We start from the raw sequence: 15,679 nt of genomic DNA, 5'->3' as shown, positions 1-15,679 counted from the left end.
TGGAACTTAGGACCAGGTAGAGAAGCAGCAGTCATTTCACACTTTTCCTCAGTAACTTAGAAAGTGTGTGGTGGATATAATTCAAAATGAGTAATGTATAGTAATGAGTAATCGCCATGAAACAAAACAAAATAGAAGAATGTGTGAAAAAGTGGCTCCTCAACATACTTGTGCCATGAGGTTCAGCATACTGGCGACCGTCTGTCGAGTTTGCTTTCCCAACCAGCATGCAATTTATTCCTAGACTATACATTTTTGACAGGAATAAAACACTGTCTCATATGGTAAAAAAAAAAATGTTCTCCAAATAGCAGCATGGCAGAATTGAAACACAAACTGTCTGAAGTTTCCCAAGACAGACACAGTTAACATGGTAACATAAAAGTTTATTTACTTCTGAATCACTGTGGAACGCTGCGCACATATTAGAATTTTCTGTATTTTGTAGTTGTACACTACATTTTCATGTGACAGGAGTTAGTCATGTTGTCTTATGACTTGGAACATTTATTAATAGAGAAAAGTAGCTTAACAGAAAGATGAATTTATACTTTTTCAAGTAAAACTTTATAGCACCATTTGAATGTGCACTGAAATGCATAAATTGTAATATAGATGAACCCTCTCCTTCATAAAAACAAAATACATGTCCTTTAATGTAGTATCTATAAAGATATGTGTTATTCATGGTTTGCTAACAGCTGTTCTTGTTTGTAGCTCTAACTGAGTAAGCTACCTGAGTGCTTCAATATCCGCATAGCTCTGGTAGTGCATATATGTAGCTCTGCCCTCTTGGTGAAGCGCATGCAGTTCTATGTACTCAATTTTTCATAAACTATGTTGTGGTTATAAAGGCTGAAAGTGTCTCATTAACTAAGACTCATATGATTTTTCTTGTGCAACATGGGCTTAATGATGTACGTGTGTGAGAAAACATAGATGCTAAATATGTTTATCCGAGTAATAAGATCACAATTTTTCCTGTCAGATATAAAGGCGCCATTTACAAGTTATTATACGTGTGCATATTTCATCTATTGTGCTTGAGGACTATCATAGAATTTGAATTGAAATCCCTCAAAAAAAGTTCCATTGATGAAGTAATACAAAATAACATCCACCCTGTTTACCTCATAATCGTAGCTTATCTACCATAAAAAGGAATAAATCAATACGTGGGATATCAAGGCAACAGTGCATCAAGTATAACTCCAAGTGCATATGGAAGTCTTGCAAGTGCACAGACCACACTCAAGCTTTTCATTTCCAGGATCATCCATCATAATACCTTGTGAGTATAATATTGCTTGAGAAGCGAACAAGGAAGGCGAATGGGACTCAATCTACCGCGCTCGTCAGGCGACAAACACCTCCTTCGATGGCCAGCGACTGACCAGGAACAGTGCCAGGTGGTAATCTGGATATGTGTGTCTGGAAGGAGTGCAGAAGATGACAACATTAGATGGACACACTACTTGACATCAAATCCAAAAATGCTACTAGCAATTGTTGCGTTTTGTTCAAGATGTCCGTCGTTGAGCAAGGAAAACAAAGATGTGGAGTAATCGTTGGTTCTTTAGTTGCAAGATCTTGGGTTGGCTCACGGCAGTCAGTACACAACACACATCAGCACGTGAAAACAACCCAAGATCTTGCAAATAAAGTACCAACTATCACTCCACATCTTTGTTTTCCTTGCTCAACGACGGACATCTTGAACAAAACGCAACAATTGGTGACCCTGACGTGATGTCCAGTTGAGCGGTTTTACGACTTACGGACATCTTGAACAAAACGCAACACAATCAAACATGGTAGTGATGGCACTATAAAGGAAGAAGGCGAAAATTGATGGCAACCAAGGTCTGTCAGTCCGTCCATCCATCCATCGTACTGCTCATCCGGTCAAAAAGAGACAACAGTGAGTCAAATTCATGAACTGGTGGGGAAAAATGCTAGTCATCATAGTAACTGCAGCTGGGTGACAGCTGGTCCACTGTAAACTGCCAAAAGTACATCTTTACATCAGAGAATGATATGAAAATTTAAAGTGGCAAGGCTGCAGAATTAATTACTTGCAGGTCAGTTTGTTGATCAAATAGGACCACAGTGAACATTTAAAGCATCACATTGTCAAAGTGACAGACTGCAGTGTTTGATGTCTTGCGGTCTATAGACAGCTGTTGCACATCGGTCCAGACTCAAATCAACTTTGGTTTGATAAACACACTTTGACATTGGCTGAAGTTTTTGGTGTTTCATCTCCATTTGTCTATTTTGACTATTAAGTGACACTCGGACGAGCAATTTATTTAGGGGTGGGGGGTGTTAGTGTGTAATAAAAGATCAGAAACAATGAGAGAATCAATAGGCCACTGAATTGGCCTGACATCACATCTCCAGTTGCAGGACCATCCATCTCTATAACATTCTTTTAGTCAAGTCCTAGACTATGGCCCCTGACATCCTGGGGGCAACTGTCATACACTGGAACATCACCCAGACAAGGCTACATACACACATGGCAACACTCTCGGGGGGTTATTATGCCTCCAATACAACCTTCTGTATTCATCTTATTCCCTTCATCTTTTGTGGATGCGTTTTGAGAACAGCCATTTTAAATCTGTTTCAAGTGAAGGTTCAAAGCTGAGTCATAATCAACTTAAGGTGCTTTCATGTCAGAAGAGCCTTTTGAAGTCTTCGCAACTCAGAATAAATTGAATAGAAATCGAAACATATACTATTTAAAACGATTTACTGGGTAGGAGCCATGCATGACAAACATTAACAACACGCCAACATGTAAGCCGTTGATGCCCTTTTGAGACTTTCACTTTGGTGGCAACCTGACAATGACCATAATGAGTGGGCAGGCAAAAAGATCCAGACAAGTGAGCAAGCACACCACAACCCTGACAGCATGTTGCTCATCCCAAAATTCTGCTTGTGGTTCAGGGAGGATGTGTGCCTATTTATAGTCAGTAAATAACCATACTGTAGCCATGGCATGTGTAAACAACTAATGCGATGGATGCACATGTCGATTACAAACCTATTTGGTCACGCTATGCTGTACTGACTTTACTATAGCCCGCCATGGAGTAAAACGCACATCGACGGCCAAAACATATCAAAATGTTGCCAATGGAATGCATGCTTATTCCATGATAATGACCTTTGGTGGGCTTGAAGAAAAGTCCAATTACACGATAGATATCCAAAACTAATCGGGAAAACGAGGATATACAAACCACCAGTGTGCTTTCTGTCAAGTTGACACCCAGTGAAGCAGCCATATGACAAGACAAAAGCCGGGTCAAAACATCACATCAAAGACATAGTTGATCGATCTGAGTAACAAACAACTTATGACTGCGAGGCAAGACAAGCCACATACTGACTCCAGAGAGAACGCCAAGTCACTTTTAGCACACTGCCTATGTCACTGTTTTGTTGTGGCTTTCACATTCTTTAAGTCATGTGCTATTTATTACCAAGACTAAATGGATAACAAAAACAAAATGTTCAAGAATGAAAGACACTTGTCATGTTAAAAAAAAAAAAAAAAAAAAAAAAAAAAAAAGAAATACACAATATCAAAGGGACTTGCAATGCATGCAATATGATTATCTCTGACCTTAGTTTGCACAGCAAAAGCTTTATAGTGGTAATGATGTCCAGGAAGAGGCAACCGCGCCTAGGTAGGGGGGCAACATATTTTACATTTCTCTTTCATCTGTGCAGTCATGATAAGCCATGTGGGGAAATACGTTTCAGCAGTATCGCAGCCTGTCGATGTCGCTCATGAATAAGGCTCTTACGTCTCCCAATTTTGTTGTCTGCCTGTTGTACAATGACAATAGACATTCTATTGTATTCTATTCTATTCTATTCTATTTCATCCAGAGTAATCATGCAACCATCTTAGGCTAATGTGACAATATTGAAAGGATCTCACGCTGTATCCCATTTATGCTGCACTTTGGCACACCAAATAATAAAATTCTAAGTTCATTTTGTCTAATTTGAATGCAAAGCGTGCCGGGGCACAAGATATTTTGCTAACCCCTGGTTGGGGATTAGCATGATTGCCCATGGACGATACACACCCACAAACCAGATGTGTCATATAATAAATGGAATCTTTCGTTCCACAATTTCAAAAACTCAAAATGAAAAGTGCCTTCTTGCATAAAAGAAATAAAACGACTTGATATAATCGACAAGATTGAAGTAATGTGACATGGATGAGTGCATCACAGTGTGATCGTGTGTCAACCTCACTGATGAGCAAAACAACAACTGAAACCCAATAATAAATGTTACCATCACTTCAGCTACATATTTGGGACAGATTGGTCAAAAGCATTCTAGTCACACGTTAAAAAAGTATCGCAACCGCACTTATATATGCAACAAAAGCTTTTAATCGAAGACTTTTTCTGCGACCTAAACAGACCGGAGAGAAAACAGATGCCCTTCACTTGGGCATTCATTTGGTAGAGAATGTGTTGGCAGCGTTTTGAGGCCCAGCAGAGAAGCAAAGGCTCGAGTTTTGTCTTGCACCCACAATGTTGGCTTCAAGTACTGGATAGCCAGCTGCTTTGGCATGCAGAAGGTAAAAGGAACAGATGCACCATGTAAGGTTTGTTGCCTCACCCCTTCAACACGCCGCTTGATCAGTCTCTAAAGTAACTCTGCAACATTTGCTGTGGAAGCAACGCATGAGCTTGCTTAAGTCATTGCTGTAAATAGACAGTGAACTATGGCAAACCTTGCATTCTTACATTCTGCAACTAACCATAGAAATTAAGTTCTAATTTCTTCTACTAAGTACACAACATGCTATTTTTTTGATGCAGTGTACCAAGACAGATAGATATACCACAAGACATGAATAAAGTCAGGAGGGGTGGAACAGTGCTCAGCAGGACATAGCACCAATGCTTTGAAATCTGAGCCAACCTTGAAAAACCGTGGCCTCTCCTCAGTCAGAGAGAGAGATTCATGGGCCAAACAAATCAATGTGATCAGTCCTCAAAGCCACTGTATTAAAACGCTCTTGTTCAAGAACTACATTCAACCTCACTGAATTGACTGTCTTTCTTAAAAATGTGACCGGAACGCTGATGTAATTTTAATTAAAAGAATCAATGAGGACAACAATGAAGGAACCAAGATGACTTAATCAAACAAACATGCGGCAGGGGAGTAGAAATGGTTCAAGTTGGCCTCGACTGCATGTGCGTGCGCTGACCAGACACTGACAAAGTTAAATAATTTTCCAGTCCACAGATGTCTATCATTCATTGGAGATGTCGCCCGAAATCCAAACAAGAAACTTTACCTTCATCTTCCTTCACATGCTTGTAGGCAAATATTTCCAGACATTAATCTTCAGTCCCAGCCACCTGCTGCCATTGGAAGCACTGTATATGCTTTTGGCAAGCCCAGAGTCCATTTCTGACAAGATCCATCCAAATTATGCGTTTTAGCAGCGAGCTGACGGCATTCTACGTCAAGTCATTGAACCAATTCAAAAGAAAGAACCATGATCTGTCTTTCTTCTGCTGCTCTGTTTCATTGTTGCGACTCGGTCTCGCATGCTTCTTTGTGCTACGATAAAGTAACTTGGACAGCACATCTGGAAACTGGGATCGATCAGCTGCCAAATTTCTCCGAGGACTCACTGATGCTTTATGTTCATTTTGTATTTTGTTTCTATGGTTACTCTGCATGCTTTCATATCTTCGATGGCTAATTGCAACACAGTTTTAAACTGCGCCATGTCCCAGAATTACAATGAATTTAAACACACATAAATTACTTGATGAAATGCTAACTCTAGTCAAGTGATTCCCAACCACTGCGCCAGGGCACATTAGTGTGTTGTGAGAGATTACTGGGTGAGCTACAGGGATTCATCCTATTTACTTGACTGGTCTGAAAATAACTTTATTTCCTACAAAAGATCTATCATTGTTCATCAATCATATTGCTGGCATCAAGTGGAATCCACCTACCTGCAAAATCATGACTGCAGAAAATCCATCAATAGGCGTTTGTTTAACCATTAACATTACATCGTCAAAGACAGCATGCCATTTTCAACACTTTAGATTGTTCGATAATTTGTCAAATCGACTCACGTGATGCCTGACCTACAGTATAAATTTGTTGAAAAGAAAAAATGTGACATAGGAGGCTCCTACTTATTAGCTGCAGTGACACAACAATTAAATGCTCTTCCAGACACAAGAATTGACCTATGTATAAACCTTTTGTGATTTTTTTTTTTTTTTGCTGCAGTTCCCATGGCCCAGTACAGATTGGGAAACACTGCTCTAGTCCAGGTAAACTCAATGACAAACTAAATGTCACTAGCAAAGTTTGAAAGAAGAGGAAGTACAGTCAACACGTTTTATTGAAATCGAATGGATGAAATTAGCTTGTGGCAGTGTAATAGAGCTCACCTTTGCTTTGCTGTCTTGGGCGGACATGTAGCCTACACACATGCTTTCTGTGGTATGGCTCCAAAGAAACTCCACTGTGCAAACATAGAGGAACAAATGAAAAAAATTACACAATATAGCATTTTTACCATAAAGAACGGGGTTGCCGAAATAATTACATATAGGTAGAGAAACCAGATCTACCAACGCAATCAGCCAAAAACTGAGGCATATTCAGAAGGCTTGCTTGTCTGAAGATTAGCATTTGATTCCATAGTGGGAGGTCTTCATGAGATCTGAGACGAAGGGTGTGAAACCGGAGACTGATTGTGCAAGTTAAAACAGACCACCCGCCAGGAAAGCCAGGGTGAAGAACCCCCCTGTACACACACAGACACACACGGGCCTCCACGACCACACCCCACTAACCCAACCCACCTCTCCCTTCAATCTAATTGTCCGAGGATAGATTTGAAAGATTTGCAGCCACATTTTTTGTGTGACCTTAGCTGAGGCACGGAATCCAAGTGTGACCAGCAATGAAATACCCCAAGTCTCACCTAGACAACCCTTAACATTTGTAGACGGCTGAGGTTCCACACATTTGCAGCAGCGCAAGACGATTACGCCACCCAAAACTCGATCTTCGCTGGCCAGAAAGGGTGAGCCTTAATGTGATTAGAGAGAGATATTTTAGTGGCAGAGTTTTCTTATCATGTGACATTAAATAAATAACAGACAAAATAAACCTACAATGATAATGGAATAAAATTAATGAATGCAAATGTTTTGTTATGACAAATTCATTTGCAGAACATATAAGAAAATGTCAAACACTTGCCGACAGGTTGAATACAAATTTACCCATAATTGAAGTATATTTATTGGACAACTTGAAAGGCTTACGCCTCTTCAAAGCATAGCAGCAAAGTACACTACGGTATACGGTGTTCACATTGTTTGGCCATCAATTTCCATAAATAGTTGGATGTGTACGTTATTTGATCATGTCTTTGGGAGGTATGCCATGAAAAAGCATTTCTACTTTAAACTGTAAGAGGCCTTTACATTATAGAAACCATTACTGAAGTGAGCGCAGGATTTATGGCACATTGTTTTTGGGGCAAATGCATTTACTTCAATTGGTTTCATACAACTGTATCAGACTTAAGTTGTACAGACTCATGGTCACGGACTGAAGCCAAATTTTCTATAATGGAACACTTCTGAGAATAAAACAAATCTTCAAAAACATTCAATGGAAACATCTTCAAAATGAAGTTCGGCCAGCAAACATGATGTGTGGGACATTTGGGGGACAAGTTCAAACAGTTAAAAGAAAACAAAGTGAATCACAAGACTTTTCTTTTGATTCTGGTCTTCCTGATGGGGGCTACCCAACATCTGTTTGTTACATCTGCCGGTTTGAAAAATCATCGTTTTATCACAACCTCACTCGTCTGACTGCATATACAGTACAATTCGTGGCAAATGTTAATGGATACTACAAATGTGGAACTCACTGATGAACTTGTTTTGCATAGCATCCAGCAATGCCTGATGGGCATCTTCCGACTGCATGGCAGCGGAGCATTCCCGTGCCAGCATGGTGCGAATCAGATGCTCTCCACAGCCTGCAGGAGAGACACCAAGGCACAAGTGAGTATATACAAACAACTTACCTTGCATTACTTCAGCAAGGAGTCTTTTGTCAACTCCATTCTAACTGGCAGTCTATGGAAACACATTTGGTCTCTATGTTTATGCGGCACAAAATAATGTAGGGTAAACAAAAAGGAAAGATTATTCTTATTGTTATTCTTATTATGGCACCACTGGCTGACGGTAGGGGGTTAAAATGAAACAGATGTTGGTGAGCATGAGTGACCGTCTGCCAAATGTAACACTAACAACTTTATCTATAAAGTCTGACACATTGTATATTTCCCTATTCTTAAATTCCGAGAAAACAAATCTGTGGGATACACGAGTGCGAACATGTTATTCTTGCCAAAGCGCCGAATTGTTTTAAAGCTGTTTGCTCTTGTTGAATGCGGCTATGGTATCGTGTCCAAGGAATGAAACAGAAACAAGAGTGCAAATACTTGAAGCAAAGGATCTATAAAAAGCATGGGGCCGCTGGCATACGTGTTTGGAATTACAATCTTTTAAGACAAAATATCTCAGGTGTTTTTTGTGTAGTGTATCTGGGATAACAATGAATTTGAACATGAATACCGTTGTCTCTAGGTTAACTCAAACATGACCATTTTAATCATGGCAACAAATCAGATCGTAGAAAACCTCATTGGGAATATTGCCATGTTGTTTTTGTAAATGCGAACGCAAGCCCCATAAAATCTCAAGTAACTACAACACAACTAAATGCAGTTCTGCAACTGTGGAGAAGAGATGCCTGAAGCAGTGCAGACGTTTTTTCTTTTCTAATGAGAGCAGAATGTCAGATTGGCCAGGCACTTGGTCTTTTGTACTGCATGTCCTATTAAGCGCTCAAAGAGTAATCAGGGCAACACAAACACAGTTAAACTAGATCTCCCGCGCCATCAGAATAAAATGCAGGCGAATCCATGAGGAGACTGTGACAGCCGGCGGCAGCAGCAGCAACAGCAGCAAGAGTAAACAGTGACAAGCTGTTCTTTTAAGGTCCACAACAAAGTACTAGTGACATATTACAAATCAAAACACAATAGGGGGAAGGCGATGAGGGACCAAGTGAACGACGAAGGGTGAGGCTCAAACGCCTCCTATGTTAGCATGAAAACTATTGTTTTTCTAGTTCTTTTGATGGAGCTAGCTTTCATGCAGGGAAATTAAAAACAGGTGATGTACTGGAACACACATTCGACTCTCCATCCCCATAAAGATTTTTAGCCAACATCAGAGACTGGGCAACATTACAGGGAAAGAGAGGATGTAGTAGAAACACAGTAGTGCATCATCTACATTTCATCAACTTTGGAAGTACATTAACAGTGGGATGTAACAGAAATAAAAGATTGCACTCTCTCTTATTTAATCTAAATTTAGTGTCGGTAAGAAAGTTTACATCGAAAACTAGGGCTCTGGTGTGGGTGCTTTTAGACATTTCTATATGGATGAATAAATACATTATTCATCCATTACTTATTTCAGTTGTCCGAAACCTCTGCATTCACAGCGCAGTGGTGAATGAAATGGCAAGGGCCAAAGTGCCGAGTATATATGATAAGAATACGTTTAGGGAGACAGAAATAGTGAATCTATAACTGTACAACAAATCTCAAAAAGGAATCTGCATTGTGCTACACTGCAGTGGCTATACACCGTTTTTATCCATAGCAGGTGACCCTTGTTGGATGTCACAGTAAATTCAAAGTGCCTTGCAAGGCACCTGGCCCGCAGATGACTAACAACGTGTGCAAAACGATGACTCAATCATCCGAGGAAGTGACTGATGAAAATGACTCTGAGAATGGTCGGAGGTCATCGGAAAGAATTATCAAGCCTTTTAAAGTTTGACTCATCGGGGCTAAATAACAGGCTCAAAAAGAATATCTGGTTCTGATTCATATTGTCACTAAAAAAAAATGTAGGGCTTGTGGTGAACGTTAAATGTGATAGCTGAGAAGGTGCAGACGGTTATACCTGAGGTACTCACTGCTGTAGAGTAAGAGTTCATGTTGCATGCATTTTCAGCCCAGCAGCCACATCCATAATGAGCAGCCTGAGAAAATAAATATCTGTTGATATCTCACACGTTTCTGCAAGTCAATGCTTCACGCCTGCAAATCTTTCAGCAAAAAAAAGGGTATCAAATATTATAGTTGTGAGTCATTAAAAAAAAAAATCAAACATTGTCAGCATTTTTGAAGAAATTTCAATATAAATACATCAACTGGGAAGCAGATTTGAACATTAAAAACAAATTGCCTGTTAAACTTCGTGAACCCGGCAATAAAACCTACACAAAATTGAATATGCTGCTGACATTTTCATATCGCTTTTATTTTTCTATTAAGTGAAGTGTAATTCATTTTACTTGCCTGGGACATGTAGTTTCTCAGTATGGATATTTCAAAGGATGTCAATCATTTGGGAACACCCTGTACTATTTTGCCCTTTTGTTTTCGATTGGCTCTGACATATTAGAATTTATTGTCACTGATGGGGGGTGTTCCCTCATTGCAACAATGACAATTGTTATTTATTGTGTACTCTTATTTATTGTGTTATTTGTTTATTTATTATTTATTCATCACTCTTATTATTCATTGTTTGTGCCTTCTTGTTTTTATTTTGTGTTGTTTGCTTGTATGTATGTCGTGTACTATGTCTTGTCACCGTGGGATAGTGGAAACGTAATTTCGATTTCTTTGTGTGTCTTGGCATGTGGAGAGATTGACAATAAAGCTGACTTTGACAATGTGAATCAAAATCGTGAAAATTAAGCAGCAAAGTGAAACACAATGCTTTTTTTTGCTACGACTGCTCTGTATGTTAAAAAAAAAATACTATTAAGTTGCAACTTGGAGAAGTCTTACAGCATACATACAAAAACCTGCAAACTCTCTTACCTGGCCAACCCTGCCTGGATGTTTCATGGCCAGACCTCCACTGGAAACCGCTGCTGCTACATTGCCTTGCATGTCAACCACAATGGCCCCGACAGTATCAAGGCACTCGGAACCATTTTCCTACACCACACACAAAAAAATAAAATAAAGATTAATGGCGGGGAAGTGTTTGAAAATTGCAAAGTGTATCAATATGACAGTTGATCCACCTTTAACAGATGGTATGGTCACACGGAGCTTGTTCTTGTGAAACTTAACAGGAAGTACAATTAGTCCATATAGGTACTTAGACTATGTAAAAAGGAACAATTTGGAGAGGCTGCAGTTTTGCAAACTGCACAAGTGCTGCATCAGATAGATTAAATAATGTATTGGCAAGGATTGTAAGAATCACTTTTTCATGCTCTTCAAATTTTATTTCTTATGACTCGAGTCCGCGAGGATGCAAATCAAGCCATTAGAACAGCATGTGATGCACTTCTAAACCCAACCAGAAACTAAAATTTTCATTTTTTTAAACTGACAGATGGGCCATTCGAAGCCGAGGTTAATAAGCGAGCACAGCTTGTCTTTTCATAGCATAATAGTAAACTCAGAATATTCTGCACCTCGCCAGTAATTCCGTGGACCGCTTTGATTTCCGCAGAGAGCTTTGAAATCTGCGTTTAATTCCACAATCGTAACTCATGCATTAACATGACAAATGTAAATCAATCATTTCATTATAGACTACTCAAAGACAGCTAAGTCAACAACTAAACTGGTGCTCTTTATCGAACAGATGTCAGTCATATAATATCGATGGTCGCTGTAACAGAACTCAACAGAGAACCATACATGTTGGAAAGACGTACTATTAGGCAACATCTGGCAATAGAAGTTCACAATTGGTATTTCACACAATTAATATTAAATTTAAGACTCTCACTCTCTCGCGCTCTTCTGTGAGTGGGTAGCACCACTTGCGGGTTGGAAGCAAAATTTCTCTTTACTCAGCTGGTTTTTAGGTCAACTCGCAAAATCAGTCTCCAATTCTGATGTTCAGTGCAATAAAATGCACTCATCACTGTCTACTCTAGAATCATTTTTCTGGAGAAGTCTATGTACGGTCTGCTAAGTCAATTTCCTTTGTGAGGCAACTTGAGATCTTGCAGAGCACACCTCACTTATTGCATCAATAAATTTCTTCTCTTCCTCAAAGGTGAGATTAAATGTGGTGGTGGTTTGTCAGTATGAGTAATTGATTTTTTGGAGGGGGATGTGCGATCCACTAAGCCACTGGGCCACATTATTTGTCATATTCTTTACTGGGCTGTCATGAGTATTGATGCAACTGTACGTTATGTGAAGGGGCCATTTTGCGCTCTTATATCGACAAAATAAAAAAACGAACACAACTTACATTTCTACTTGATTGTCGTCTTTTCTTTGTTTGATTATGTCCTGGGTCCATTTTCTCAGCCAGCTCCATCTTTCTTTTGTTCCGCTTGTATGCAGATAAACTGAATTCTGTATGTGATGTAAAAAATAAAAAAATACAGTCATCGGATTTATCTCCAACTACACATCCAGATGCACCTGCGTGGAATTTATGCACATTTTCAGCTCTTACAAGGATACTGCTTTGGAAGCAGTGGAAAAATACTCACTAGTGGCCATTTTCTCTGAGGGGCAGGCTGGGACACCATGGCTAACAGCCCAGTCGTGTGCTCCTCGTCCCACTAAAAAGCTGGCGAAGAAATTGTTGATACTGATCAAGAAGTACAAATATAATGTAGTCAGAATACTAAAAAAGTAATTGAAAATGCTGAAAATCACCAGGGGGGTATTCTGCCGGCTGAAAGCTTGCCTTTCTGCGCTTCACTCAACAGTCGATTCGCAACTAAGACGGGGTTCTTAATGCCTGAAAGGAAGTTACGGTACAAGTCTGTATTATAGAAGGACAATCAAATCAAGTTTATACAAATGTATCTACTTATTCTCTCTCTCCCCATATGACAACAATGAATATAGCCCATATACCTGGGGTGAGTAATAGAGAGTGTAAAAACGTACCACTAATAGCACCCACAGCTCCGTAATGCAGTGACTTTCCATCCATGATACTGGCGTCACACTCTATTTGCCCTGACAAATTTATGTTGGAGCCCATACCTGCATTAGTAAAAGGAGAGTCCTGGGAACACACAGAGCAAATTATATTTGGCCAGGATGCATTGACAATGGCTTAGCAAAAGTAATCTCAAGGATCAGCGGCTGCTTTGGCTTGCTCTTAGTTTATGACGTTCTTCACAAAATAAAAAAGAGGATTACAAAATATTAGGATTTTTCCTCTGCTTTCCTTGAAGTATTTTTTTTTTAATAAATTTCTCCTTCATTTACTAATACGCGTATTATGCCATGGCTGAAGTGAATAGCTTTTTGAGTCTTCTATAACCAACTTGAAATGAAGCACTTACGGAAAAGCAATTAGGTAAGAGTACCTTCTTGGAGCTGCTGAGAGCATTGCGATTACCCCCCCCCCCCCCCAATCTTTCCCTTGAGGAAAATGATCCCTTACATCATGCAACAGGCAATACGCACAAGCATGAGCAAATTAAGAACACATAGGCTACTCTAGAAAAAACACATCACCTTGAATTTAGCAGTTATATGCATGGTATTTTCATTTATGGAGTGTTAATTTAGTTGTAAATAAAAGCTGTTAGTAAATTAAAATAATCAATAATTATGAAAAGCAACCTCAAGCTCAACCAGTGCTGCAGCCACGGCTTCAACTGCAAGTGCCCCTGCTTTGAGCTGGTCCACAGCCTGAAAAATGATAGGACAGTTAAAACCACAGAATAATAAATATGTTAAATAAAGAGCGGTACAATCCTACAATTTTCATCACCACCAATTGGTACACTGGTGATTGTGCTAAAGTGTGTCATTAAACATCATGCATGCATTTTTATAATGAGAAATTAAGGGACAAGGTCAACAAAAGTGAAATATGATGATGGAGATAGGTGTTTATGTACAATTTTCTGTGCAGGAAATTGTGATATTTATGTACAATTTTCTGTGCAGGAAATTGTGATAAATAAGGATTCAAGCATGTTGTCAGAAAAAAGACTTACTTGCTGGCAAGCTCTTTTGCATACATGCTTGTACTCCTTGGCCTTGGATTCCGAATGGTAACCTGCACCTGAAAAGACATGACAGCAATTATATAAAAGTGATTGACCATTAATGAGAAAATAATTTAACAGAACGACTGAAGAGCTTTAAAGATTCAACTCAATTTTGTCTCCCTTGAAAGAGCAGCATAAACCACCCAATCTAATATTTCAATTACTTTTGCCAAAACGTGAATGGAGTTCATGCAACTTCAAAGTCAAAGTCAGCTTTATTGTCAATCCCTTCATATGTCAAGACACACAAAGAAACCGAAACTTACCTGCATGCACTAAAACAAATCCACTGACACCTGGTTTGTAGTTGTTAGTCGATTCCTGTTTGTTGGGCCATGGATTATCTTTGTAAAAGATGTATTGTTGTTCTTCAGCAGAGTTTTGTAGACTTTCCATAACCCCTGCATAACTTGACAAGCCTATCGTGGCCCATCATCGTGTGAGGGAAACATTTTGAAGGAATACCTGTCAGGGTAAAAGGGAATACAAATATTACTACACCAAGAAACCTCCAAAAGTCATTAGTGTTGATATGTACAAAGCCCAACTCCAATAAAACGCCATTGATCGAGAACGTGGTCAATAAACCTACTGGTACATCGATTATAAAATAGACTGTTCTAATGGACGTGTAATATTATAATTTATTCCATTATTGCGTGTGATATTGTAATTTACCCCATTCTTGCAGTATTTATATAACTGTGCAGGTTCTCTAGTTTTAAAAATGCAAATGACACTGCCAAATGCAATTTTGCATCAGCGACGTGGCTCACATTCAAAGTGAAGCGCATGACGCTTGTTCATTTTGGCATAAGAATAATTCCCAATGGGATTTACGATGGGGCATCACAGGCAAAATAACTTACTATGGAAGCTTATCGCGATGGCGAGCTAACAGTTCGCCAACATGCAGTACAAAAAACATCGTCAACTTACAATTTATGCTCGTCCTCCAAGAGCAAAACACCAGTTCGCAATGTCATATAACATAGGGCTAATCGTAACAGAACTACTCAACCACGCAACTCGGGCATACTTCCCTGTCATTTGTAACATTAGCCGGTTAGCCAAAGCGTCATAAAGTACTTCCGGGTTTTGCTACGCGTTGCTAAGGAAGTGATTAACACAACAACATTCAGGCGCTGGGTCACATGATCAAATAAGCGCTCCAATATAGCAATAATTGAATATTTTGAACAACTAAAACAGCATGACAACGATAGCGACACTATCTTTTATGGAGAGTATATAACTGTACTTGCACACACCTTTTTTTTTTATCCCCCCCGCAGAGACAATAAATGTGTTTGGAATCAATCCTTGTCCACGGTGGGTAGATCATTTTATCATGTCTCTCAATAAAAAAAAAAATTGCTAATCTATGATAAATCTGTGAACCACTTTGGTATACGTACTAGTTGTATGTAATGTGACAGGATACGCGACAGACGTAGACTCACTGCAACAGTGC

The 15,679-nt window shown here is 39.3% G+C and overlaps 1 protein-coding gene across 1 annotated transcript; it reads right to left on the bottom strand.

Annotated features, from left to right (window-relative positions):
* Nucleotides 1-365: 365 nt before the first annotated feature.
* Nucleotides 366-15,301, bottom strand: tasp1 (taspase, threonine aspartase, 1). The gene is made up of 14 exons (XM_037272248.1): nucleotides 15,145-15,301; nucleotides 14,472-14,670; nucleotides 14,152-14,219; nucleotides 13,772-13,840; nucleotides 13,085-13,205; nucleotides 12,848-12,932; nucleotides 12,679-12,758; nucleotides 12,432-12,538; nucleotides 11,030-11,149; nucleotides 10,101-10,179; nucleotides 7,979-8,089; nucleotides 7,016-7,123; nucleotides 6,477-6,550; nucleotides 366-1,431 (listed from the first exon to the last, which is right to left on the bottom strand). Exons 2-14 carry the CDS (start codon nucleotides 14,599-14,601, stop codon nucleotides 1,339-1,341), a joined length of 1,245 nt encoding a protein of 414 aa, XP_037128143.1. The 5' UTR covers nucleotides 14,602-14,670; nucleotides 15,145-15,301; the 3' UTR covers nucleotides 366-1,338.
* Between the last annotated feature and the right edge of the window lie 378 nt (nucleotides 15,302-15,679).

The sequence above is a fragment of the Syngnathus acus genome, chromosome 15, assembly GCF_901709675.1.
Source record: "Syngnathus acus chromosome 15, fSynAcu1.2, whole genome shotgun sequence".
NCBI lineage: Eukaryota > Metazoa > Chordata > Actinopteri > Syngnathiformes > Syngnathidae > Syngnathus > Syngnathus acus.
Note: the sequence above shows the minus strand (reverse complement) of the source record. Positions and strands in the feature narration are given on the sequence as shown.

Coding starts and splice junctions, on each gene's coding strand:
- tasp1 (XM_037272248.1), bottom strand. CDS start 14,601: ATGGAAAGTCTACAAAACTCTGCTGAAGAACAACAATACATCTTTTAC. Junction 11,150..12,431: donor GACGACAATCAAGTAGAAAT/GTAAGTTGTGTT, acceptor TGTGTGGTGTAG/GAAAATGGTTCCGAGTGCCT. Junction 1,432..6,476: donor CCCAAGACAGCAAAGCAAAG/GTGAGCTCTATT, acceptor CACTCCTTCCAG/ACACACATATCCAGATTACC.